This window comes from Oryx dammah, unplaced genomic scaffold (assembly GCF_014754425.2).
Source record: "Oryx dammah isolate SB20612 unplaced genomic scaffold, SCBI_Odam_1.1 HiC_scaffold_18, whole genome shotgun sequence".
NCBI lineage: Eukaryota > Metazoa > Chordata > Mammalia > Artiodactyla > Bovidae > Oryx > Oryx dammah.
The window spans coordinates 60,765,961-60,790,967 of NW_024070202.1; the positions used below are offsets into that span (position 1 = coordinate 60,765,961).

The following is a 25,007-nucleotide window of genomic DNA, read 5'->3' on the forward strand; positions in this document are numbered from 1 at the left end:
TATACTGAGCCCATCCTCCCGGCCATTTGCTTTTAATGGCTTTGTGCTGAATATTGAGTAAATTCAAAGTATTTCAAATGCAACCATTAAAAATCATATTAAGAAATGTCCAAAGGCAGAACTTCCTTGACAAATGAAAATGCAGGTCATTCCCAGGGGATAAGAAACCCTCACTGATGACAGTGAGCTTCAGGCTGGGCCTCAGGAGAGGACAATGGGCAGAATAAGAAAGAGCTGAGTTACAGCTGGGACTGAGAAAGGCTCACAGTAGGAGGAAGGCACTTATCGCTTCCATTCAGCCATGGAAGGACTGGCTCACTGCTCCTTCTTCACTGCTCCCCTGCATTTGGGCACCTTCATCAGAGTGGATGCTACTCCAGGAAAAGAGTGTGGTACAGTGAGGAGAACAGGAGTCCTGGAGCCAGATGAAGTGAGCGCCATCCGGCCTCTTCCTCTGTCCAGCTCCATGACCTTGGGCAGCTCCCCCATGAAATGGGGATGACAATGCTTGTCTCCTGAATTTACTGTGAGGAAGAAAATTGGTCGTGAATGCATCTCTTAGAAAGCAGCTAAAAAAAGAAGGGGGTGGGGCGAGGAGGGGTAGAAGGTGGTTGCTCTTTTATTCTGGAAGACCCTGTAGGAAAGAACAAGGAGCTAGCTGGGGGTGAGTAGGCTTGGTTCTAGGCTTCTCAACTCTGTGAGGAACCACTTGAGTGTCTTTTGGCAGGACACATGACCTCTCAGGTCCACAATTTCTCATCCCTTAAGTGGGAGTACAAGATCAGATGATCTGTTATTTCATTAGCTGGATTGTCTGTTATATGCCCGGATCGCCTCTTTGCCTTTGGCAAAATGAATAGTCAGGGTGCATTGCCCACATTAGGTAATTTATAAAGTTTCTATTTACTTGACACTGGGGAGAGAGCACAGAAGTGGGGGAGGGGAAAGGTAGCAAATAGACCCATGCCACCAAATGCCCCCATTCATGGCCAGCTATTGATACAGTTCTTCTGAATATAATGATAATTCAAAGAAGCCAATTTAACCTTCCAGTATACTCCAACACAAGACTTCCTTTTCTAGGCTGAAATGAGTAGATTCTATTAGAATAATTCTGTTTCTAGATGTCATAATTACAGTTTTTTTGGCTAAAAAAGCGTTATTTCCAAATTTTCAACTTTTTCAGTTTTCTAAAAATGAATTACCTAATGAACAAAAAGTGATTAGCATCTAGACTATAAATTTATTAGTTAAACTCCCTAGGGAGCATGGCCATCTGTGTTTAGTATAAAATCATCCTTCCGAGTGCAGAAAGAAAGGCTTTTTAGGGTTTGGTAAATTGATTTAAAATCTGGTGACTAGCTTTGTGTGCTTAAAAATAGAGATTCAAAGCAGACTGTGCTGAAATTGGTTTCCTATCACCCCATCCAAACATTCCATTCAGATTTACACACATTAATGAGGACATGGAGGAGACAATGGCACCCCACTCCAGTACTCTTGCCTGGAGGATCCCATGGACGGAGGAGCCTGGTGGGCTGCAGTCCATGGGGTCGCTAAGAGTCGGACACAACTGAGCGACTTCACTTTCACTTTTCACTTTCATGCATTGGAGAGGGAAATGGCAACCCACTCCAGTGTTCTTGCCTGGAGAATCCCAGGGACGGGGGAGCCTGGTGGGCTGCCGTCTATGGGGTTGCACAGAGTCAGACACAACTGAGGTGACTTAGCAGCAGCAGCAGGTGTAAAATTATTTGAGAAGTAAAATTATTTCTCAAAGTCCCTTTGAGAAAGGTAAGATATGAGACGGGGACACCCGTGAAATATATCCCTGGTTAAAGAGCAAGTACAAAGGGCCCGTGCATGACCACACTCCCTCTAAACTTGTCTGACAGGGAGTTAGACACAGATGAGTGGATTTACATATTACCTTTCTCGGGGAAAGTAGGAAAGAGCCTCCTGTCCCACACAACTGGAAAGGGGAGGCGCAGATGTAGGGCCCTTTATCATGCCATGTTTGACTAGAAGGTCCCTGAGTTTCTGCTTGCCCATCATTCTGTCTGCCTCATTTGCAACTCTGCTGCTTGGTTAGTCCAACAGAGATATACACAAATGTGGATTCCTGGGGATTTTGACCACAGAAGAACTGAGAAGCAGTAAATCATGGGAGATGCACCATGCTGCATTCAAGTTCTGCCTCCCTGCCTGCTAGCTGGATAGCCCTGGGCAACCTAATACATCTCTCTGTGCTTCTCTTTCCCATCTGTCAAGTGAGGACGTCAGTTTCTACATCAAATTGTTTCGAGAGTTAAATAAAATCATGCATGCATAGCACTTAGTCCAGTGCTCAGCACATTGTCAAACATTCATTAATGATATTTAGTATTTTAATTTATAGTTACTCAGAATATACATTCTTATTTTTTGATTTTTAAAGATTTTTTTTTTGGATGTGGACCATTTTTAAAGTCTTTATTGAATTTGTTACAATATTGTTTCTGTTTTATGTTTTGGTTTTTTGGCCACGAGGCATGTGGGATCTTAACTCCTCGACCAGGGATTGAACCTGCATTGGAAGGCAAAGTCTTAACCACTGGACCACGAGGGAAGTCCCTAGAATATAGGTTTTTAAACATAGGCCATGGACTGGCAGTGACTGTCACATATCTGCTTCACTCTGTCCCGCACTCACTGTGGAGTGTGAAAGCCTCTTGTCCACAGTCCTTTATGATAAATTTGCCTTGCGTCTGTGTTCCCTGGGCTTCTCAAGAGAGTTAAGATGAAATCTCAGAAGCTGCCTACATTCGAGCCATTATTTGCTTCGTAAGACTCTACAGGCTCGGAACTGCCTCCTATTTTCCTTCCTTTTCAGAGATTAGGGTCTTTCAGAATCACTTGCATTGAATAGTCTTGATTAGAGCCCAGGGCTACACGTTGGAGTGTCATTTTCAAGAAATCATAGCATGAAATTTCTACTTGTCTTTGAAGACAGTGCCCATTTTGTTGACCAGCATCCCTTCTCTAAGCATTAACTTGACAAATCTAATTTGAAACCCAGGGATGAACAAAACGAGCACCCAGAGGAGTTGGCATGTTCCTGTGCTTCAGCCACAGTTGCTGTACCTGCTTGCCCTTTCATTTCACTCCAAAGACCTACAGTCAAGTGGTACATTCGGCCCATTTGGGGGCACCGGTTGTTTCTTCCTCTTGGACTTAAGTTTTCTTTTAATATTTCATGAAACCTTATCATAACGCATTTCTACAAAAAAAAAGGCAAATTATATAAAATGTACATTGTCAAAAGAATAAAAGCCAGATTATTTTCAGGAAAAAAGGCACTTTCCAATAGATCAGAATAACAGATAATCATCCAGTAGTGTGGATGAGAGGGGTTACTGTTAACTGAAAGATTCCAAGGTACTGATATTTGAGAGCTGGGTTTGTGAAAGATGAAAGACAGGTACTCTCTATATGTTTTACTCATATAATTTTTAGTGTTATCTAACAAAGGAACCATAGGAGTCCATAACGATTTTTATAATTTGGCCAAGACTCCATAGCTGATGTGTCAAGGGCAGGTGTGTAACTAAGGTCTGTGGACTCCAAAGCATCAGTTAAGCTAAACCATCTTGAAGATGTCTTCAGGGCTCTGAAGTTATCTTTTGCTGTGAAACGAGAGTCTCCGGGGAGGCAGAATTCTGAATCAAAACAGGAGTCTCTATTCTGAAAAATGTTCAGTGTAGTGAGGAAGATTTGAAAGGCAGAATGACCTTCATTCTGTATCTGTGGATGTTGTCTTCCTTCACTGAACTCAAGAATATTTCCCTTTAAAAACATTGCTAGCATCGCTTATGTTTTTGTAACATGGGAAGGTTTGAAATGGACCTTCCCCTGAGCACACTGAAGACATTGCACATTTTAGGTTAACCTAGGAAAGACTCAAAATCTTAGTGGAAGTGCCATAAGAATTCTCTTTAGTAAAGGTCACTTGTCTCCCAAACACAGGATTCTTAGGGCCCCCTGGGCCAGCAGCCAGCTGCCAGCTGTAGGCTTTGCACACAATACAAGGATGTCCCTGAGTCCATGATAGAGTCAGTCAGGACTCAGTTCCTGCTGTGGCCTGTGCCTCACTTTACAAACCACATTTCCTGCTCAACAATGGTAGCTATTATTCAGCTTGCCCATCTGCCCTAAAGACCTGCTGGCCAACTCTACACTTGTCTGCAGTTTTGGATACGAAGACAGGCAGTGAACTGTACTGTTCCGTATGGCTACCTATGGCTATGTGAGTTAATTAAAATGAAATAAAACTCAAAATTTCTTTTCTTACTATTAAATAAAGCAGGTGTAGAGTATTTGCAGTGGTGCAGAAACTTGTATCAAATATTACTGCAAGAATTACAGTTGTCAGGGGTGATTAGCTCCATAATGATCTATGTGACATTGGGAATAACTTTAATCAGCCCTGGAGACCTTCTTATCAGGCTGTGAGCTTTGAAACCAGCCTTTCTCTCTGATCCTTCAAACACACACACATGCGCCCGCGCACACACACACACACACACACTCACATACATACACACAGGGAAAAAAGTGAAGCACAAAATTATCTGCATATTTTCAGTTTTTTAGTTTGGGGAATTAAAAATGTCTATTAATGTAGTAACATTTGTAATTGACTGAAAGACCTCCATAGTAACTCCTGCTTTCTCTTTAAAGGCTAGTAAACAATCTTTGCTAATGTTCTCACTGCTTCTTGCTAATTGCTTTTAGTGACACAATCCACTCATTCATTGCCCAAAGGGATTGGGAAACTAGTAACATCATGCTGGGTTTTGAAAAGAAAATACATGTTTTGCTTACCATGAAAGAAACTGCAAATCAAGCTGCCACCAGTGGCTGACGCTGGAAATGTCTCACCCAACAAGTTAGTGTGCTATGCTGGCTGGAGCTGGCTTCTCTGCTTCCTTTATAGCTGCTCTGCCTTCAAGACGGACACACAAGTTATGATGCCTCTAAACCTTCCCAGAGCTAATGACTCCAGCCTTTATCCCGAGGGAGAGACTGGCTCAGCATCCACCCATTTGTCTGTGAATCAAAACAACCTTCCCAAGCCCTTCAGCCCTTTTTCCAATATTCTGTCATCCATCCAAGACTTCTTATTTGATGGGAGGAGCAGAACGTCACTCACACTGATGATGCACAGATCTTTTGCTCGCTGCCATTTTAGTGGTGGAGAGAGAAAGAGGAACTTCTGTGGGATAAGAGAAGAGATAGTCAGAGGTATAAGGAAAACCAAAAGATAGTGGTATCTTAAAAGTCCAGAGATTCCAGGGCAGACGAAGAGGGTGGGACATACTGGGAGAAATTTTTGACATATACACACTACCATGTGGAATATAGATAGCTAAAGGGAACTGCTGTATAACACGGGAAACTCAGCTCAGTGCTCCATGATAACCTAGAGGGGTGGGATGGAGCGGGGCAGCAGGGAGGTGTGGGGGTGGGAGGGAGATTCAACAGAGAAGGGATGTATATATATGTATAGTTGACTCACTTGATTGTACAGCAAAGACTAAAACAACATTGTAAAGAAATCATACTCCAATAATAATAAATAAATATATAAATAAATACATATACACTAGGGATTTCCGGTGCCCATGCATGCTCAGTTAAGTCCAACTTTTTTGCAACCGCATGTACTGTAGCCTGCCAGGATCCTCTGTCCATGGAATTTTCCAGGCAAGAATACTGGAGTGGATTGCCATTTTCTTCTCCAGGAATATTCCCAACCCGGGGATCAAACCCACATCTCCTATGTTGGCAGGCAGATTCTTTATCACTGAGCTACCTGGGAAGCCCAGGGATTTCAGATCTGAAAACAAAGAAAAAAAAGAGGTCAAGAAAATTTAGTCCTCTGGAAGGAGGAAAATCTGTCAGCTCTACACTATAGTGTTATGGTAGATTTCCAGGTTTCCAGGTAGCCTTTTGTGTTTCTTTAAACAAACAGCGACTACAACATTGCAAAGAAGATGATTATCTTCAGCCATCATGATAAGTAGCCACTGATGCCAGTAGTCTCTGAATGTAGAAATATGCTGCACAAGAGATCTTTCCTTTTTCTGTTTTTCCCTGTAGTACAGGCGGAGTTGCTGAGTCACTGTCCATATTTCCCAGACCTGAGACAAGTGTTTCCACCATCTTTCTTTAAGTGGCCGCTAAGAACTGAGGGAGCTCCTTCTCCTTGAGCTTTTTGGCTTTGTCCCTCATGTTTGCCTTTGATCCTGATGACTTTTGCTGTATGCAGTAGAGTCCTGTGAGCACTGTAGGCACTCTGCAAATAGTCACTGAAGAGACTTAACCTATTAAATAGACAAGCCATGAAAGTATATGCAGCAAATTGTTGAAGTGTTATAGCATTCAGCTCCACAGCATGTTTGTGTCTCTTAACTTTCTTACGCTCCCCCAAACATGTTGAGGATGGCAGTCTTCTTTGATTACGCCATGTTGACTCCTGGGCTTCATGTTAGCCCTGCTAGTCTCTTGAGTTTCCCTCAGCTTGAGAAGTGAGGGATTTCTAGAGAGAACAGGCTAAGACCTTACTCAAAATAAGACCAGCATGTCCAAGTGCTACTACTCACCAACTTCTCTCCCAGCTTTCTGTTACTCTATTACAGTTGCTCACTTAGCCAAAGTCCCACCTCAGAGGTAGCAGGGGAAGGAAAGCACTATAGCAAGTTTTTCCAGGAAGTTTTTCCAGCTGTGGTCATCACAGTTTATTTAGACAAGGTGGAAAGTCCTTTGGGTTGAAGAGATCTCTATAGTCCATCATGCCAGGCCCCCAAGAACACTGTGGGTGCTCATGGCTGAAGCTTAGACCGCTTCTATCAAATTGTAGTTTTCCTACTGTGAACTACAAGTCAAATTCTCAAATATGTTCTCCTCATGGAAAGCTGCCTAATTGAAGTGGTTATGAATTATTCAGGGAATGATTTTATTTTCTCCCTTTGAAATGCCCTCCCTGTGTTGAGTGTATATATATAACAGAATTTTGAAAATTTAGCAATTCCAGATGTTTTCCTAGCCTTCAAATAACATTTTCTTTCTTCTCAAATTTTTCCACTGGAGTTTAGATTTTTTTAAATATATGGATTGCTGTGTACAGCCTACATTCAGGAATTCTCAAACCCTATTTCTACTTGAGAAAGGAATCAGAGAGGTATTTTGCTTTTGTGGATCAAGTTGTTTCCTTTGTTCACTGTGTGACTTTTGCCTCCATTTTTAAAACTTGGTTTTCTACTAAAAGAACTGTAGTTAAGACATAATTTTTTGGTGAAAGCAATTTTAGATAAAAGAACAGTTTTGTTAAATGGTATAGAGAGCTTTCTGGTCAGATTGGCTTCAGAACAATTTGTATGGGTAGACACAGTAATGGGGTGATTTGACCCAGGCCACTATGTTTGCCAACTACGTAATTGCACAAAGGGTTTACAGGTCATGGATGTTTTGGGACTTACACATCTTGACTGAGTCCTTTTGGGTCTTCATTTATCAGTTTAGCCAATAGCAACTGTGCAGCTTCTCCATGGCAGGCATTGTACCAAGGGATTGGTGCAGTGCAATCATGAAGGCCACGGCTGTCATCGGAGAGCCTTGGCTTTCCACACTGCCGGGACTGTTAAGTGTCCTGGAGTCTTCTTCTATTGTTAATAACTGTTCATCATGTCCCCACTAGGCAAGTTGCTTGCCTGAGCTCTATGGCAGATAATGGGAATACTAAGGGATTTATGAGGGTACCAATCATCAGAGGAGACGCTGGAGCAGCTAAGAGGGTGGGGAGAGTCCCCTTGGCTGGAGTAATCACAGAGGGCTTCCCAGAGAAGGCAGCGTCTACCCCCGCCCTGAGAGCTACACAAAGATCACTATCACAATTTAAGTTTCTTATCTAGCAAAAGCACTCTTTACCTCCTTCCCACTACCTCACAAGCTCATTCAAAAATTGTTATTACATTTTAGGGGAGCAGATGAAGTTAAGCTGAGGGAGTTATTTATAAGGATGATCCTAAGGTACTCATCAAGCCTATTCAAGAGAGCTAAACTTTACAAATTAGAGAGGAGATGAATGTGACATCCTCATTCTTGGATACATTTCTGACTTGGGATGGTTCCTCATGAATCCCACCCCTTTTGTATGGATTACTAGCATCCTAATAATATATTCATGATTAGTTTGTGTGTATAGGCCTCAGGGGTGAAGGCTTTACTATGCCAGCTGAGATATGGCACAAACATCTCAATAGTCTTAGAATCTCACAGAGGGAAGCAGAAGCAGAAAAATTCTGAGAAACTCTTTTTTTCTTCATCTCTCTCCCTACTTTGTCAGGCCTAACTGAATAATTAATCATGCCCTCATCATTATAGATATTGATGAAATACTCCTCTGGAAGTCACCACCTCAGACTTGTTGCCATTGTCCTCAAAGGATCTGGTAATTTTCCCAGAGGCACCAAATGTCTACCTGGAAGGACAGGGGCTAACTGTGTACAAAAATTGAGAAGGGACCGACGGCCAGGGCTCTTAGAATTCATTCCTTTCTGAAGATTTAAAATCAAAGAAACTGCCTATTCTGTCAGGAAAGGCTCTGAGGAAATAAGGGTGTCAATATTTTTTGAAAATCAGAATCACTTACCTAGTAAATCTGCATTTTCTCTTTTTTTTTTTTTCCCTTCCCTCAGACAAGTTTTGGTATTGTCGGCTTTCACCAAACCACAAGGTCCTGCACTATGGAGATCTGGAAGAAAGTCCCCAGGGAGAAGTGCCCCATGATTCCTTGCAGGACAAATGTAAGTGTCTCTTCTGGGTAGGAGGCCTGAGTTTTGGTTGGTTGTTTCTTTCCTGGTCACAGAATATCATACAGAAAGACTGTTAACCTAAGTAAACCCACTGGGCGGGGCCCACCTTGCTGTGAGTCCTGGCCTGAGCCATCTCATCAAGCACAAGACCTTGGTGGATTTGTGGTTTGGGGAAGGAATACGCACCCATCTGTCCTGAAAGATACAAATCTAGAGTTCCAACATCAACTTTTATATTACTTGTCCACGTGCTGTTCTAAGAAACAAAACCAGCATAAACCTGATTGTCAGGTGTCTTTTTCTGATGATCCAAAATAATCTCACCTGAATTGTGTGTTTGATACCCTACCACTTTTATTCATTATAGTTGACTGAATGGTGGCTCAGTGGTAAAGAACTTGCCTGCCAATGCAGGAGACAAGGGTTCGATCCCTTGGTCAGGAAGATCCCCTAGAGAAGGGAATGGCTACCCATTCCAATATTCTTGCCTGGGAAATGCCATGGACAGAGGAGCCTGGCGGGCTACAGTCCATGGGGTCACAAAAGAGTCAGACACGACTTCACAACTAAACAACAACAAGGTATGTAAATTAAACAAAGTATTATGGAAACATTAAAATACACAAAGGTAGGGACTTCCGTGGCAGCCCAGTGGCTAACACTCCATGCTTCCAATGCAGGGGGTGTATATTTGATCCCTGGATGGGAAACTAAGATCCCATGTACCGCATGGCCCCCCCCCCCAAATTTTTTTAATACACAAAGGTAATGAATTAATTTGGAAGAGAAATGAGATAAAGTTAGACATAGCGTCAGAGGATATCTCAGGTAGAGAAATCAAACAGTGAGGAAAAAGTAAAGACACTTTAAAATAACTTTTTAAAGTCACTTTGACCCTGCCATGAATCATATAATTCACAGATAAAATCCTTACCCCTAGATGCTGGCACCTCCCCAAAATCACCCCAGGGCCCATAGAAGTCCAAGCTGTACTGTCTTCCTTGCAGCTCTTAGCCACCACAGGGGAAAAATAAACCATGAGTGGCAAATTCCTGACACACTCAGACTCTAGACTGATGTATCAGACAGACAACCTGGAATATTCTCTCTTCCTCCAGCTTAAAAATGGGACAGTCTGGTCCTTGTAGTGTCATTTAGTTCAGAAAGCAATCTTATTTCCTTTTATGGGAGCACTGCCTCCTCAGTCCATGTTATTTGCACTGTTAATAGGAAAGGAAAGAAATCTGAAACCCAGTATTGCAGAGTCTGGGACAGTGTCTATACATACATTCCTGTTGTGGGTCATTCCAGGCCTCAGTTTTTGTGATAAGGACCCTCCCTTTAAGTCTCAGAAAACCTCCATCCCACCACGGACAAGCTAGAACAGTGGTTCTCAGACTGTGTTCCTTGGACCATCCGCAGCAGCAGCATAACCTGGGAACCTACAGAAATGCAGATTCCAAGATCCTCCCTCCCAGACTTGATGAATCAGAAATTCTGAGAATGGAGCAGCAGTCTCTGGGTTCATGGGGCCTCCAGGTGATTCTGATGTGCATTTAAAGGGAGAACAGCAGGGCTAGATATTGTCTGATATGCTTCCCAGTGGGTCCCTAAATTTGGCTTTCACCAATACATAAATATTGGATAGTGGATAGTGGATGAAGTGGTTGCCAACTTCAGGTTTTGGCAGGGAAAAAAAGAAAAGCTATTAAAAAAGAAAGTCTAGCTAAAATTTAATATCACATTCCTTTCATTTTAAAAACTCGATCACAAAAAAAGGGAAAGACCAGAAAGGCCAAACCTTGGAATAAAGGACAGTCCCTTGCACTAAATTAGCTATATGAAAATCTCATGGCATCTCTAAAAATGAGTGTCTTCATTTTCCTGTCTTTGCTCTTAACTGGTGAAAAATTCACTGAGAATCCTCTCTCATGAGCTCAAAAGAACAGTGCAAAGGGCAGCCACTTAGAATCAGAGCTTTAAGGTGGTAAAATGAAACGTTTGAGGTTATTGTTGGCTGTAGCAACCAGAAGCTCTCTACAGACTCTCCCTCTGCCTCTCTCTTAACTTGCCCAGGAAATAGAGAAAGTGGTCTGGGCCGGAAAAAAGAAAACCCATCTGGGTTCATTCTTGACCCACGTGGCCCAGGGAGTCGGCTCTCCCACGCACTGATTGTATTCTTTACCCCCAGATTTATAGGGATCTAATCCATTTCTCAACCCATAGATTGCAGTTTAAATGGAGCACTCTCATTCTAGCTGGCTCTGCTGCTTAGGAAGTCAGTAGCTCTCCCCCTAGAGAAGGTGAGGGCGTGGACAGCACCTAAGCCTTGTGTAGGGGCCGTCTCTAGACTGTCCACAAGCTGATGACCCCAAGCTCTACCAAGGCCTGCATCCCCAAGGACTGGAAACTGCAGTGCCGATGCCAGGGAGAGCCAGCTTGCCAGGGTGGTTGCAGAAGAGCCAGGACAGAGCTGCAAATCTCTGGAGAGCTTTTGGTCATGGTCGTGATGCTTGTTCAGAGAAAGCACTGCAGCAGTCCCTTCCGATTGTGGCTCTGAAACTCTTGTCCGCCCTTTCCCCTGTGGCCTTAGAAATCTAGGAGTTCAGAGTTCCAGAAGAGGTGCTCTACAAACAGTTTACCCATTGTAAGATAAACCAAGAATGCATACCTGTGCAGGTGTTCGTGTGTAGATGTGTGTGTATTAAAGAGATTATATCTGTGTGCCGCGTGGGCCAGGGAGGAGGAATATTCATGTAGTGAAATCAGATGAAGCTGTTTTGTGCAGGAAATGAGAAGGCCCCAGCCTAGGAAACCAAAGTTTGCTGCTTCAGGCCTGCCACCTGGTTTGCATTTAATTCCAATTCTGCATTCTGCCTGGAGCAAAATAATCCATCCTCTTGGAGCCCTTCAAAGTCAAAAACCTCATTCCACTAGAAAAATGAGCTGTTCCTTTAATTAATTTCAAGTGCCATTGCTCTTGCCATGTACGATTGCCCTCTCTTGAGACCAACGGGAAAATTGTCTTCCACCCCTTAAGTTAACCAGCTGAATATTGAGATATTGATGAATCAAATAGTGTAATTGAACCCTCTTAATCCAGAGAGTGCAAGAGGAGATTGAGGGCTACTCAGCTGTCTTCGTGCCTAAAAGTTTAGCAAATCTCTTCTCTCATATTCCTTTTGTTTGGCAGGAAATATGGCCCTTGAAAAGTCCACATCTCCTTACCTCCCTTTGCCCCACATTCCTCCCATCAGGTATGCAGACTCTCATCACCCCACTAAAACCAGACTCCACTGCTTTCCAGCAGCGCCCCCACCTCTCAGAACTGCCCTTTGAGAGAATCTAGGCCAGCGCTCTTCACTCCTGCATCAAAGGGGCCGGGAGGAGAGGGCTCAGTCCCTCACACAAGACCATTAAGCCTCTTACCACAGAGGAGAGGAGAGGCGGCCAGAGCAAAGCAGAGTGGGGCGATTTGGGTCATTGAAGCATGCTAAGTAATTCAGGTCCCTCAATCTACAAAGAGAATTAACTCTGATTATTGATAATAAGAATAATTGCAAATAATATATTTGGAGTGCTTACTCTATACCAGGCACTGTGCTAAGAGCTCTACATATTAACAAATTATCCTCCCCATGACTTGAAGCAGTAGATACCATTGCCCTTCTTTTACAAATTAGGAAACAGAGGTACACAAAAATTAAGTAACCTGTTGAAGGCCACATGTCTAGTAAATAACAGAGCAAAGACCTGAATGCAGCTATCCAACCCCCGGTCCAGATTTTTACCCACAAGGAAGCTTATGCTCCAAGAACTTAAGCCCAAAGTGATATAGCCAGTAGGTGCATCTAGAATTCAAATCCAGGCTCTGTGATTCTTCCAGCCACTCCAGACTGCCCAGTTAGAGGCCAGATCCTCTACTGAACTGTCCTGGGATCAGCCTGCCCCTCCTCTGTGTCTCTGCCACAGTGGAGCTATGTATACAGCAAGTGATCATGGCTTACTGGCTATTTCCTGGAGTGATTTCTGCCTCAGTTTACTGGCTTCCTGAGGTGATTTCTGCCTCAACTTTTTCGTTCCCAAGGGTGAAAGCTAGAACAGTTTTTATCATGATGGGCACATTTACTTTTTCAGTGGCATTTCTGTTATAAATCACAATTAAAATTTCTCCCACAGATATTAGCCATTAAAGAGCTTCCTGAACATATCTGAAGTGATAACCACTTCCAGGGCTGTGTCTGACATGTGTTTAGCATGATCTCGGGAGCTGACACCTTCCAAACAAAGGAGAAAATCATGGCCTAGCAAGAGACCATGGAATAGAAGAAAAAGCAGCTGTCTCAGCTCTGTCCCTCACTAGCTGTGTGACATATTTCTTCTCTTTAGGCCTCAGTCCTCCCATCAATAAAATGGAAATGTTGGATTAGATTGTCTCAATCCAGCTCAAACTGAAAATGGCACTGAAAGAAATGAGGGCAGGCCCCAAGGAGTTAGAGTAGGGGCTAGGGAACCAATGGTGACCTTTCTGGTTCTCACATCTCTGAACGCCACTTTATTATGCTGCTCCCACATGAAAAAAAGACCTGATGGAAATGGTCCTGTTTTGAAGTAATCAAGAGCCTCTGTCACCTTCTAGAGTAGAGATTCCAAGTTTGTGAGTCTAACTCTGCTGGTGGGTTTAGAGAAGGTGACATTTCGGCCCTTCTAATGCCTAATTTCCCAGTGCATCCAACAACCAACTATGCAAAGAATAATCTTTAAAAGCCACACTGTATTTTTAGAACTTTGCATTTTCCTTTTAGCCACAATCCTGTGAGAAATACAGCAGCTTTTCTCCTTGACAGGGGCGATGCATATGAAACGCATGAAATGTGGACTGCCACCAGCGTGGTGGAAGCATGCCTTTTCTCCCCTGCTGCCTTCTTATTAGAGATTCTGAAGACTGCTCCCACATCAGACCTTCGTGTTCCCCTTGTCCTGTTCCACATGATGGGTTTTCAAAGCCAAGGGGTAACTTACTATTTACCAGTCATAGCCACGCTCCCTCAATCACGGAGCGCGTTACATATTTGAACAGCAGAAGACTTTCTAGGAGGTGCTTGCTACTCAAACTCCATCTGAAGCTTGAGAAGGGTTTTGGAGTTTGTACATTAATTATATCACAAATTCACTTCACTGGTACATCTTCCACTGAAAAGTAAACACTAGTAAACCCAACTTCCCAAAGTGCCCAAGTATCTCCTCCCCGAATAGCAAGTAGGTAGCCAGGTTGGCCACTGAGAACAGGGTTGATTGTTGGTTATGAAAATGGATTTGAGAAGAGCTGAAGTCAGTCAGTGGCTGTGACCAAAGGAAAGTTCAGGAATCACAAGGACTGCTTACGAGAAGATGCTGATCCCGAGCAGCCAAGTAGGGGAGGAAGGGGGTCCGAGGTCAAGGGTCAGGCCACTCAGAAGAGGCTGCGGTTGCTACAGTAAGCTTCAGGAATAAATAACCCCTCAGACCTCGCTGGCTCACAACAGGAGTTTATTTCTCTCTCCTCAATTATATAACTGACATGTGCTTTCAAAGGACTGCTCTGCATGATCACAGGGACACAGGCTGATGGTTGCTCTGACATCCCAGAGCTGCACCATCTGGAGGGACCACGTGGCCTGGTCATCCCCTGTGGCTGGGGAAGAGAGGCTGATGGACGTGGGCTTCTCACTGCCTCAGCCAGGAAAAGAGCCAGGCCATCTCCTCTCAAGTTTCATTACCAGAGCTAATCATTATCCGGCCCCGCCTAAATGCAACAGTTGCTGAGAAGCATGGTCTTCCATGTGCCCAGAACCGTTATTAGTGAGAACAAGTCCTATCTAACAAGGAATCTAGAACCAGGAGTCCAAGCTAGAGGAGCAGATGTGGTGGGACAGAGAGCAGGGGGTGCCATCAGAGAATCCTAGATTTCATCACAACACCACTCTTCGCTAGGGTTCGAGAGAGCTCTGGAGGTATCACGGATTTGGACAGAGTTCTTAGCAACTTTAGGGTACCTGGAAAATGTTAGCTTTTAAAGAGCCTTCCTGTTATATCATTTTGATATTCTATATATTTTTTTAATTTTATCTTCATCTAAATGTCACCCCCAGAACCCAATGCCCCAATAAAAGTAGGTGAACTTTAACTGTGAAATCTCTCATTACCTTCGTCACTGGAGGAGTCCAAGGAATTGATGAATCAAAGCTTCTGCACATCCTAACTGAGCCCCTAGAGTCCCTTGAGGGACTGAAAGATTAGGAGTTGGAAAGGGACAGATAACTCTGAAGTTTTTAAAATTAAGTTTCCAAACCATCCTGCAGCCTTCTCTCCATCAGATGATCTTAACAAAAGCATTAAGGGCAAAAGCCTTTCCATATCTTTCATCTTCCCGCAAGTCCTGAATAAGACAATAGATAACATCATTTTATCTAACTGCATTATTCTCAGGATTTCCAAGATAAGTGCCAGCTACCATTTCCCTAACAGAAAGGAATGTTCCCTTTATTTAACTGAGTTTAGTTTTGTTGTCCATAAACTAGGAATAACAAAACCTGCCTCGCAGAATGGTTGTGAGAATTAATGAGATGGCAAGAGGGAGAATTTGGAGAGTGAGAGTTCAGAATGGTTTATGTTCAGATAGATTTTTTTTGTGATAGGGTTACCTCCCCGTATTATCCAAAACTCAGAAACTAAAGTGATGTCACTACTATAGTAAGAGATACCAATCTATAGGAAGCATTTGGCATTTGCTCCGGGCACATAGATGTCTTCTTCCATAAAATCAGTACCAGTACTGCTATTACTTATTATCATTATTGTTTCTTCTAATGCCATCACTTTTAACACAACTATGATGGGTTTTTTATTGTTGTGTGCAATCTTTTTTTTTTTTTTAGGTATTTCTTTTCTTGAAACAAATTCTACTTATGAACATAGATTTTTCTCCCCAGGAATGCTTTCTACCAGAATATTAAGAGTATATTTTAGTTCCTTGTCCTGCAGTCTGCCTGATTTCTCTCTCTTTTCATCTCTTTTCTCTTCCTGCTATAGTGTCTTGGAATGGTAGCTGTGCCAACAGACTCGATGATGCTTAGTCTTGCTATTTCATGGATACTTATGCTGTCACATGATGTAGTTACTTTCATTTTCTCTTATGAATTTCAGTGCCGGTGGCAGATATCAAAGCTGTGGTGACGGGAAAGGACTGCCCTCATATGAAAGAGAAAGGTGCCCTTAAACAAAATAAGGTATGATTTCCAAATTATTCTAAGTAGTTCTGTCTGCACAAGGCAGTTAGTGACTACAGTGGGCCCTTCTTTGGTAGCTATGCCTGTGTGGTTGGTGTGTGTGTGTGTGTGTGTATGTGTGTGCAGATGTGCCACGCAGTTACACATCTCTTAAACTCAGTTCCTTCTCCTTCCCTGATTCCTTTTACATCTCTCAGTCTTATTCTTTCTCTCACTGATCACTTGCTGAATCCCTACCATGTCTTGTACTCTCCCACTTCCTGTCCATGTACAGCCCTAGGAATTGCCCTCGCTGATGTGACCAGTCTTCTCTCAAGTCTTTGCACTCATCTCCATCCTCTGGGCCCCTCCTACCCTCCTGTTTATGTTCATGGTCTCCCTTCTGCATTTCCTCCCCAGTCTCTTCCATTTTCTTCTTCTTAGTTACCCCTGTGGGGTCTCAGAGAAGTCTGGGAAATGGAAGAGAGACCAGATGACTCCCAAAAACCTGAGAAAAATTGTCAAGGCCTGCTGTTCTTCAACATCATGGGAAATATTGTGCAACAGTTCAGACTCAGCTTAAGGGAGAAAATGTTCCCAAAGGTGTATATTGCTTGAATACTCTTCACATTGCAATATTTTTCACCCTTCCCACCATGTTGTTCACCATGACAGCCTACATCCCATAACAGAAGGTGTGGGGGGCAGCATTATCTGAAAAGGTAGAGGATTTCCTTTGTCCCCAATTTGGAGGCATTTGCCCTTGGAGGGGCCATCAGGGAGCAGTTTTTGTCACCTTTTGGCATTTTGTGATCCATAGTATCCACATATGAACAAGATTAATCAGATTGATCTGGAGGCTTCAGACACCTTGGTACCAAAAATATTCCATTGATCAGTAGGCTGCTTCTTTATTGTGCTGTGCCAGTATCTAAGAAGAGTATAAACATTATACATATCCTATTTATCAATCAGAGTTGACATGAATAATGCCTGCCCTGTAGTTTCAATCATTGTAAGATGAAGGTGAATCTATGTCTGCATAAGATCCATGGTTAAGGAAAATCAAAAGTACTACAAAAGTACTATTTAGGAAAAAAATAAAGGAAGAGGATACAGCCAAAGAGACTGATAACAAGAGTTTTGCTTCTTAAGTTACATTAAGTATAATTCACCTCTAGTCCATAAGAATTCCTTCCGTGTCAAGCCTGTCACAGTGCCATCATATAAAGCACTGGGCCACATAAGGGCATACCTTAGGGTCTGTAGGTTATTCGTTACACAGCATTTATTTCTTCTCCACGATGTGGGGAAACAGGGATCCAACAGCTCATCAGATTCCAGAAGAGCATCCTTAACCAAAGCAGCAAGTCCCCAGCCTTCATGATTTGCCTTCTTTCAAGACCACCTGATGTCAGAGTATAGTCTTGGGAAGTACCAGCTCTGCTCAGCTCCAGCTGAGGTCCCTGTGGTTATATAACACTTGGAACTGACCAGGACACAATTTGGGGAACTTGGAAGCAATAAGAGTCTGTAATTTAAAGGAGGCTAGGGGTGGTGTAGTTGGCAGCAAAGCAACTTGCCAGGACTCAAGAGCTCTAATAGGCACAGAAAATTATTTAAAACACTTCTCATTCAACTCAAACATGTAAAGAGCCTAGGAGTTGTCACTTCTATCCTAGAATTGATGGTGCAGGGGAAGACCACCACCATGGAATCTGGATACATCAAGTCACATACATCCAGAGTTCACAACCAGATCTACTCAGAAACAAAATCAAGAGAATTCGTTACCAGCAGACCTACTCTGCAAGAAATTCTTCAGCCAGAAGGGAAATTCTATAGGATAGGAACTTGAATCTACATAAAGAATGGAAGAGTATTAGGGAAGGAATATGTGAAGGTAAAAGAAAAGTATATATATTTTTCTTATTAATTAATCTAAAAGGTAACTCTGTGCTTAAAATAATAATTTTAAAATGTGTTATATCTATAGCATATGGATAAGTGAAATTAATGACAGAAAAGTCAAAATGTACAGGAGGGGGAAGTAAAGATACTCTAAACAGGATAAGGTTTTAAAAAAAAGAAAAAGGAGAAAATAAAAATAAAGAACAAATGCAACAAATGAAAAGAGTTACAAACTTGGCAGACATAATCTATGTCAATAGTCATTTTAAATGTCAGTGGTCTAAATACACCAATTAAAAGACAGGGATTATTTGAGTAGATAAAAAGCAAGTAGATAAGTAGATAAGAAGCAAGTTTCTTGTTTTCCTACAAGAAACCCACTTAAATATAAAAACTAAGAGAAGTGAAAGTAATGGGATGAACAAAGATCAAAATGCATGAGGCAAACTGAGAGAACTGAAAGAAGAAATTCACAAATCCATTATTATCCTGGAGACTTCAGTAACCCTCTGTCAGTAATTGATAGATCAAGTGAGCAGAAAATCAATAAGGATATTGATGACCTGAACAGCACCATCAATCAACTTGATCCAATTAACATTAATAGAAAATCTACTCAACAGCAAAATATACATTTTTCTCAAGCTCACAAGAAACATTCACCAAGATTGACCACATTCTGGGTCGTAAAATAGATCTTAACAAATGTAGAAGTAACAATCATACAAACTATATTCTAATTCACAATGGAATTAGACTAGAAATCAATAACAGAAAGATAGATGGAAAATCCCCAAAATGTTTGGAAATTTCAGAACACACTTCCAAATAACCCATAGTTCAAAGAGGTAGTCTAAACAGAAATAACAAAATGTTTTAAACTAAGTAAGATGAAAATATAACTTACTAAAATGGGTGGGTTGTGATGAAAGGGAAGTGTATAGCATTAAATGCATATGTTAGGAAAGAGGAACGGTCTAAAATCAGTAAAGTTTCCACCTTACAAAACTAGAGAAAGAAGAGCAATTTAAGCCTAAAGAAAACAGAAGAAAAGAAATAATAAATATTAGAGGTCAATGAAATTGAAAACAGGAAAATAGTAGAGAAAATCAACAAAAGCAAAACTTGGTCCTTGGAAAATATAAATGAAATTGAAATTTCTAGCTTGACTATCCAAAAAAAAATGAAAGAAGTTACAAGCTATCAATATCAAAATAGGTATGGAGATGAGCTCATTTGAGCCTAGGATGTATGTGGCTGATTTTAGCCTTCTTGTTTCAGATTCCTCTCCCTTTAGAGGAGACCAACAAAACAAACTGAATGAATGACTTTTCCAACCTTATTTTTAAAAATTGTGATGACACTTATAGAAAACTGGGCAAGTTGGCAGATGAATGAGTGATAGATGAATGGATGGATGGAGAGGTGGTTGGATGATGGAAGAATGGATTGATAAATGGGACACATTGCTGTAAACACATAGATAAGACTTCAAATGAAGGCTACTTTCTGGGATTTGCTAGCCTAGAGGGCTAAGAGAGGTAGTAGTAGCTCTGCTAGCCTGGCTCTTTCATTTGTATACATATGAAAATAATTTGTCTTGTAATTAATAGTGTTCATATATCTGATGCATCAGGGAAAATGTCAGAAAGCAGAAAGGAAACCCCAAATTCTAATAATTTATTTCCTCAACCCACTCACACCCCTTCCCTAGGGATCCAGAGGCGTGCTCCTCCCTACCTCTGGGACTTCTGGATAGGAAAGGGGAGTTGTTGCATTCAGTCACTAAGTCCTGTACTCCACTATCTCTCAGAGTTTGCTCAGATTCCTCTCCATTGAGTCAGTGATGCTATCCAACCATACCTTCTGATGCTGGGAAAGACTGAAGGCAAAAGGAGAAGGGGGCAGTGGAGGATGAGATGGGATGAGATGGAAAGAGGAGACCTGCAAGTGAAAAGGAGGGTTGGCCAAAGTGTGTCCACAGGAGGTCTGTCAGGGCATGGCAGTGGACAGCAACCAAGGCCTGCTGCTGGCTCTTCAGCTTTTCCAGCTAGACGGTAGATTCTGACATTTTGTGCCCCAGGACTCTTCATTAGCTTAATTATGAGCAGGGCAAACTGGACATTCAGATCTGTTGGTAACTGGTAGTACTTCTTTCTCATTCAACAGCTGACATGCCAGACACAGTCTAAGGTCCTAGAAATAGGTAAAGGAAAGGGACTGATCCTTTCCCTTGAGGCAGAGGTCTTTTTTCATAGAGACCTTCACTCAGTCAGCATTAGAGCACTTGAGATAGGAGGGCTATAGGCACAGAGTGATGCACAGGCAGACACAGCCCTGTCCTCCTGGAGCTGTCTAACTTGTTTAAAAGAAGTTGGTGCAACAGACAAATTTCAGTGGACACGAAAAGTATTGGCTTCTTCACACAGAGAGTAGGAAATCCCTGATACTTGAAAAGAATTTTCATGGGTGAATGGAAATCAAATTGGAAGAATTTTACTTTTAAGGATTAAGGATTCTAAATTCAAACTCTGTGATTCATGAAATAAAGTTGATTTGTTACTGTATTTTTGAAAGTGGGCAGTCCTGGTACTTATCCCATTAGCACGTAATCACCGGAGGAAAACTCTAACCAGATATCAGTGAAAAGGATAGGAATATATTTGACCTGAGAGATGCTTCCATTTCACCATGCCCAGAGCCCAGATTTATTTTTCCAGTATGATTAATGTACCTGAAATAAGAAGCAGATTATATTAGAAGATGATAATCCTGATCTTAAGCAAAAAGCCTTTTATTCAGAGTTACTTCATTCAGCATTCATACTCACACTATATTGAGTATTTTCTTTATACCAGACCTGTGCCGGGTGCTGGGAATCCAAAGATAAATATGACCTGGCCCCTGATATTTTGTGTCTAGAGCAGATACAAGATTTAATGATCCCCATGCTATTATAATCCAATGATGCCTATGCCCTAGTAAATTTAAAAACAAGAGGAGCCTGGGATTTTGAGAAGGTTCATGGAAGGAGTGATGTCTGAGCTGGGTTTTGAAAAGAAAAGAGGGGAAGACCTTCTAGGAGAAGGAAACAATATATGAAAGGCGCATGGGGCCTTTTGACATCTGATGAACATCCTCTGACTGAGAAACATTGAATTCATGGTAGGATTGGTGGGAACAGAGACGAAAATGGGTTGAAGAACTATTGGCTAATAATGCTCAGAGAGATGGGGCCCAGACATAAAGCTACTTTACAGAAGGCAAGATCCTCTCACTATATCATATATGAATGACTGATTTTGCCTTCTAAAATAGAAAGTCAAACTCCTAGGTGTATAGATGAGCCGCAGTGTTTATAGCTATGAAATCTACTATTTCTCTGGCCATGTTTAGCACACACACATGCCAAGTTATATCCACATCTGTAATCGAAATGCTTTGCCCTCAAGATAACCTGGATAGATGCTGGAGAACAAACATAATTAAAGTGAATGCCAGGTGAGATGGCCAAATTAGATAAGTCACCCCAAAACAAAGTAAGGAGTGGCAGCCAACACTTTACAGTGAAATTATGTTGTATAAAACTCTACTCTCATATTCCATCAGCCCATCACGTGACCCTAGAAGGTGGAAATCCCCAAATCAAGACACCATCATGCCCAGAATTTCTCTGAGCATTCCCTGACCCTGTATGCCTTGTCAGTAGACCCAGGACCAGAAGGTTGAGTGGGGTCAGAGGTCACAGGGTGAGTTCCTCCTGTATCCTCCAACAATGGAACTCGCTTATCCCAGGCCTTCCTCCACACGTGAGGGGAGGACATATGAATTAGTGAGATGGAGGACGGAAATAAGCTACTCCTGGACATGATTTTTCAATGACTTAGATCCAGAGTGAATAAATGACCTTAGGTAGTGAGTAGCAAGACCACAGAGCATCATGTATTTAAGAGGGTGTTGTGGTGTGTGACAAGAAGCCCCGAGGGGGATGCTGCCCCAGATCCACAACTACTTACTCCACCGCCTCCTGGCACCTCTCTCCCTCACAGACAGTTTGGACAGGTGGCCGCTTCTAGAGTGTTAGCCCAAGAGGCCGTCGCTGCCAGCTCTGCAGCCTGCCGGCTCAAAGTGCTGGAGAGCTGACCTCCACCAAAGCCTCAATGACAGCCAACTGGGGACGTCAATAAAACTCATTATAAGTGATAGCAGCCTTTAACGCAGGCATGCGACTCAGAGAAGTAATTCCTCCAACCCCTCCCAGGCAGCTTTGGTGAAATTAAAGTGGGGATTGACATTCTCACGAATTTCCTATTCCCTGCCTGTGTTTATCAGAAATCTAGGTCATGACAGTTCCTCTCATTCATGTCCTTGCTGGTAAACGCCTTAGAAGGGCAAAACCTAAAGTTGACAGCCCCCTCTCCTTTCTCTTCCTGCTCCAAGCCCTGTGGGAGAGAAAGTGTCACAAAGGACAACCACACTGACACTCTGGTTTCAAGTGACTTCAGCACCTAGTCAAGAGGCCACGTCTGGGCTCTGGGGATGCTCACACCTGCTGTCGTAAGCAAGGGGATGATTAGCTATGTGCCTGCCCTAAGCAGAGCAGCAGGCATGGTTTAGCATCAGTCAGAAATCCGTTGTTAGTTTCACCTTTTCCTGTTGACGTCTGAAGGTCACCTGGTGCTGCTGTGATGTACTGACTGGGTGTCCAGAAGCAAAGCCCCTCCTCTCCTTTCTCTTCAATCTATTAAGTACGAGTCAGAGTTTTTCCAGGGGATGACACTAAGATTAGTAAAGAAATCATCATCTATATCAATGTTTCTCATCTAAGAACAATTTTTATGAATTTAGGAGATTAGAGCTTAATATTTTGTTGAAAAATGTTTTCAGTTTTTTAAAAGAAAAAAATCACCTATGATCCCAGCACCTTAACATAATTATTTTCATTTCACATATTTGGTTCCAGGCTCCAACCACAGCTAGACATTGTTCCTCATCGTGATCAGTATGTAAATAATGTTCATTTCTCTTGTTTGTTTTTCCACTTAAAATCAAATGTTTGTAATTATACTTAATGCCTAGCAGCATATATTTCACAGAGTTGCTAATTTGTGATTTCTTTATTTAATGTTTTACCCAAAGAAGGGAGGACATTTATTTAGTTCCTCGAATTACATTCTTACGGCTTCCTTGATGGCTAAGTTGGTAAAGAATACACCTGCAATTTAGGAGACCACCCGCAACCCAGGAGACCCAGGTTCAATCCCCGGCATGGGACGATCCCCTGGAGAAGGATGCGGCAACCCACTCCAGTATTCTTGCCTGAAAAATCCCATGGAGTGAGGAGCTTAGCAGGCTGCAGTGCATGGGGTCGCTGAGTTGGACGTGATTGAGCACAATGTTCTGTCTTTCGGTTCTATTATGTTCTTATAGATAATAGTATATACAGTTTTGCTTCGTTTTGAATTTTTTTAAGAGTAACTCCAAAAATGAGACCACTTGTTCTTGATATGGGCTGCCTTACAGGCTTTTTTAAAAGGATGACACCAATTATGGTACCCATGACCATTTTCATTATGCACTAAAAGACCCAAAAGAGATGCTAAGCTTATGGGGAAATTGTTTTTGTTTGTTGGTGAACTCTTTTCCAATTTTATTGATCTCTACTGGGCAGGCTTGAATAGAATCCTAAGGGAAAAAAGTGAAAAATTCAGGGTGGGTAGTCTTGCAGAAGAGATCCTGGTCTGTGACTCAGCAGTTTTTCCTTCACTTGTTTCTATTTCTGGTAGGGTGAGGATACTCTAAGATGATGAGATGCTGGTAGGTCTGGGCTCAGAACAAAAGCTGCTTTCCCTTAATGAGGGGACTGCTAGAGTCGAGCCAAACACAGAATTCATGAGAGCCACAAATAGCCTGATGGCTGACTGTGTCAGGAGAGGCATACACCTAATGCTGAGCCTTTGGAGTCCGCTTGAGAGAATTCTTTCTCATCTGGAATTCTGAAATCTAGAGGCAGTGACCTCATCTTTCTCCCTGCCATCTTCTTTCTGGAGCATTCTTGCTGTGAGTCACCAGCCAAAGACACATCCTCTGACAGATGTTGAGGTAGAGAATGATATGGAGAGGTCTACCTCCCTAAGAAAGAATGCCTGTGGGTGGTTACTGAGAATGCAGCTCCCAGATCATACCATGAGGGAAAGGGGCAGTCATCAGTGGTGCCTAATAGACACAGAGATAGAAGGTAGACTAGCACATGTCTTTTGTAGTGATGCAGAGCATCGATGTGGACTCACTTGGCTCTTTCCTCCAAATTAGGAGTTGTTAGGGTGTTGAAAGGGGCTTCCCTGGTGGCTCAGATGGTAAAGAATCTGCCTGCAATGGAGAAGACACAGGAGATGCAAGTTCGATCCGTGGATCGGGATGATCCTCTGGAGAAGGAAATGGCTACCCACGCCAGTATTCTTGCCAGGAGTATTCCATGGATAGAAGAACCCGGTGGGCTACAGTCCATGGGGTCACAAAGAGTTGGACATGACTAGCACACGCACACAAACACAATACAGGGTGCTGAGACATTCAGTGACCCTCATCTTCCAGATGGTACCTGCTGACTGCTCAATCCAGTAGAATAATCATTATATCTATTATTGCATAGTATGTACAATTTGAGAAGCATATTTTAGCATACATATTAGGTACAACACTGAGTGTCTTGGCCAAGGTCATTCAGCTACAATGGAATGACAGCATCACTTAGTCCTTGGCCCTTTGGGTCTGTCTCATAGTCGGTACTATGAACGAACCCAGGCACTCGAATGAAGAGACATTCACCAATGGATGAATCCAGCTATTCTGCCATTCATGCCCATACTCTCCTTTATACCCTGCAGCTACTCTAGGATAAAACTAGGTTTTGTATAGCCTTTGCTCTACAGTAGTTCAGAGTTCAAAGGGCAGACATACTACCTAAAGATAGTGGATTCACCCGGAAGCCTCA

The 25,007-nt window shown here is 42.4% G+C and overlaps 1 protein-coding gene across 4 annotated transcripts in view; it reads left to right on the forward strand.

Annotated features, from left to right (window-relative positions):
- ELMO1 (engulfment and cell motility 1) overlaps positions 1–25,007 on the forward strand; it is a 568,433-nt gene that overhangs the window by 535,765 nt on the left and 7,661 nt on the right. For all 4 annotated transcript variants that reach the window (XM_040260178.1, XM_040260181.1, XM_040260177.1 and 1 more), the window contains 2 exons: positions 8,739–8,846; positions 16,041–16,123. In XM_040260178.1, coding sequence (XP_040116112.1) covers positions 8,739–8,846; positions 16,041–16,123 — 191 coding nt within the window. The remainder of the gene's footprint in view (positions 1–8,738; positions 8,847–16,040; positions 16,124–25,007) is intronic.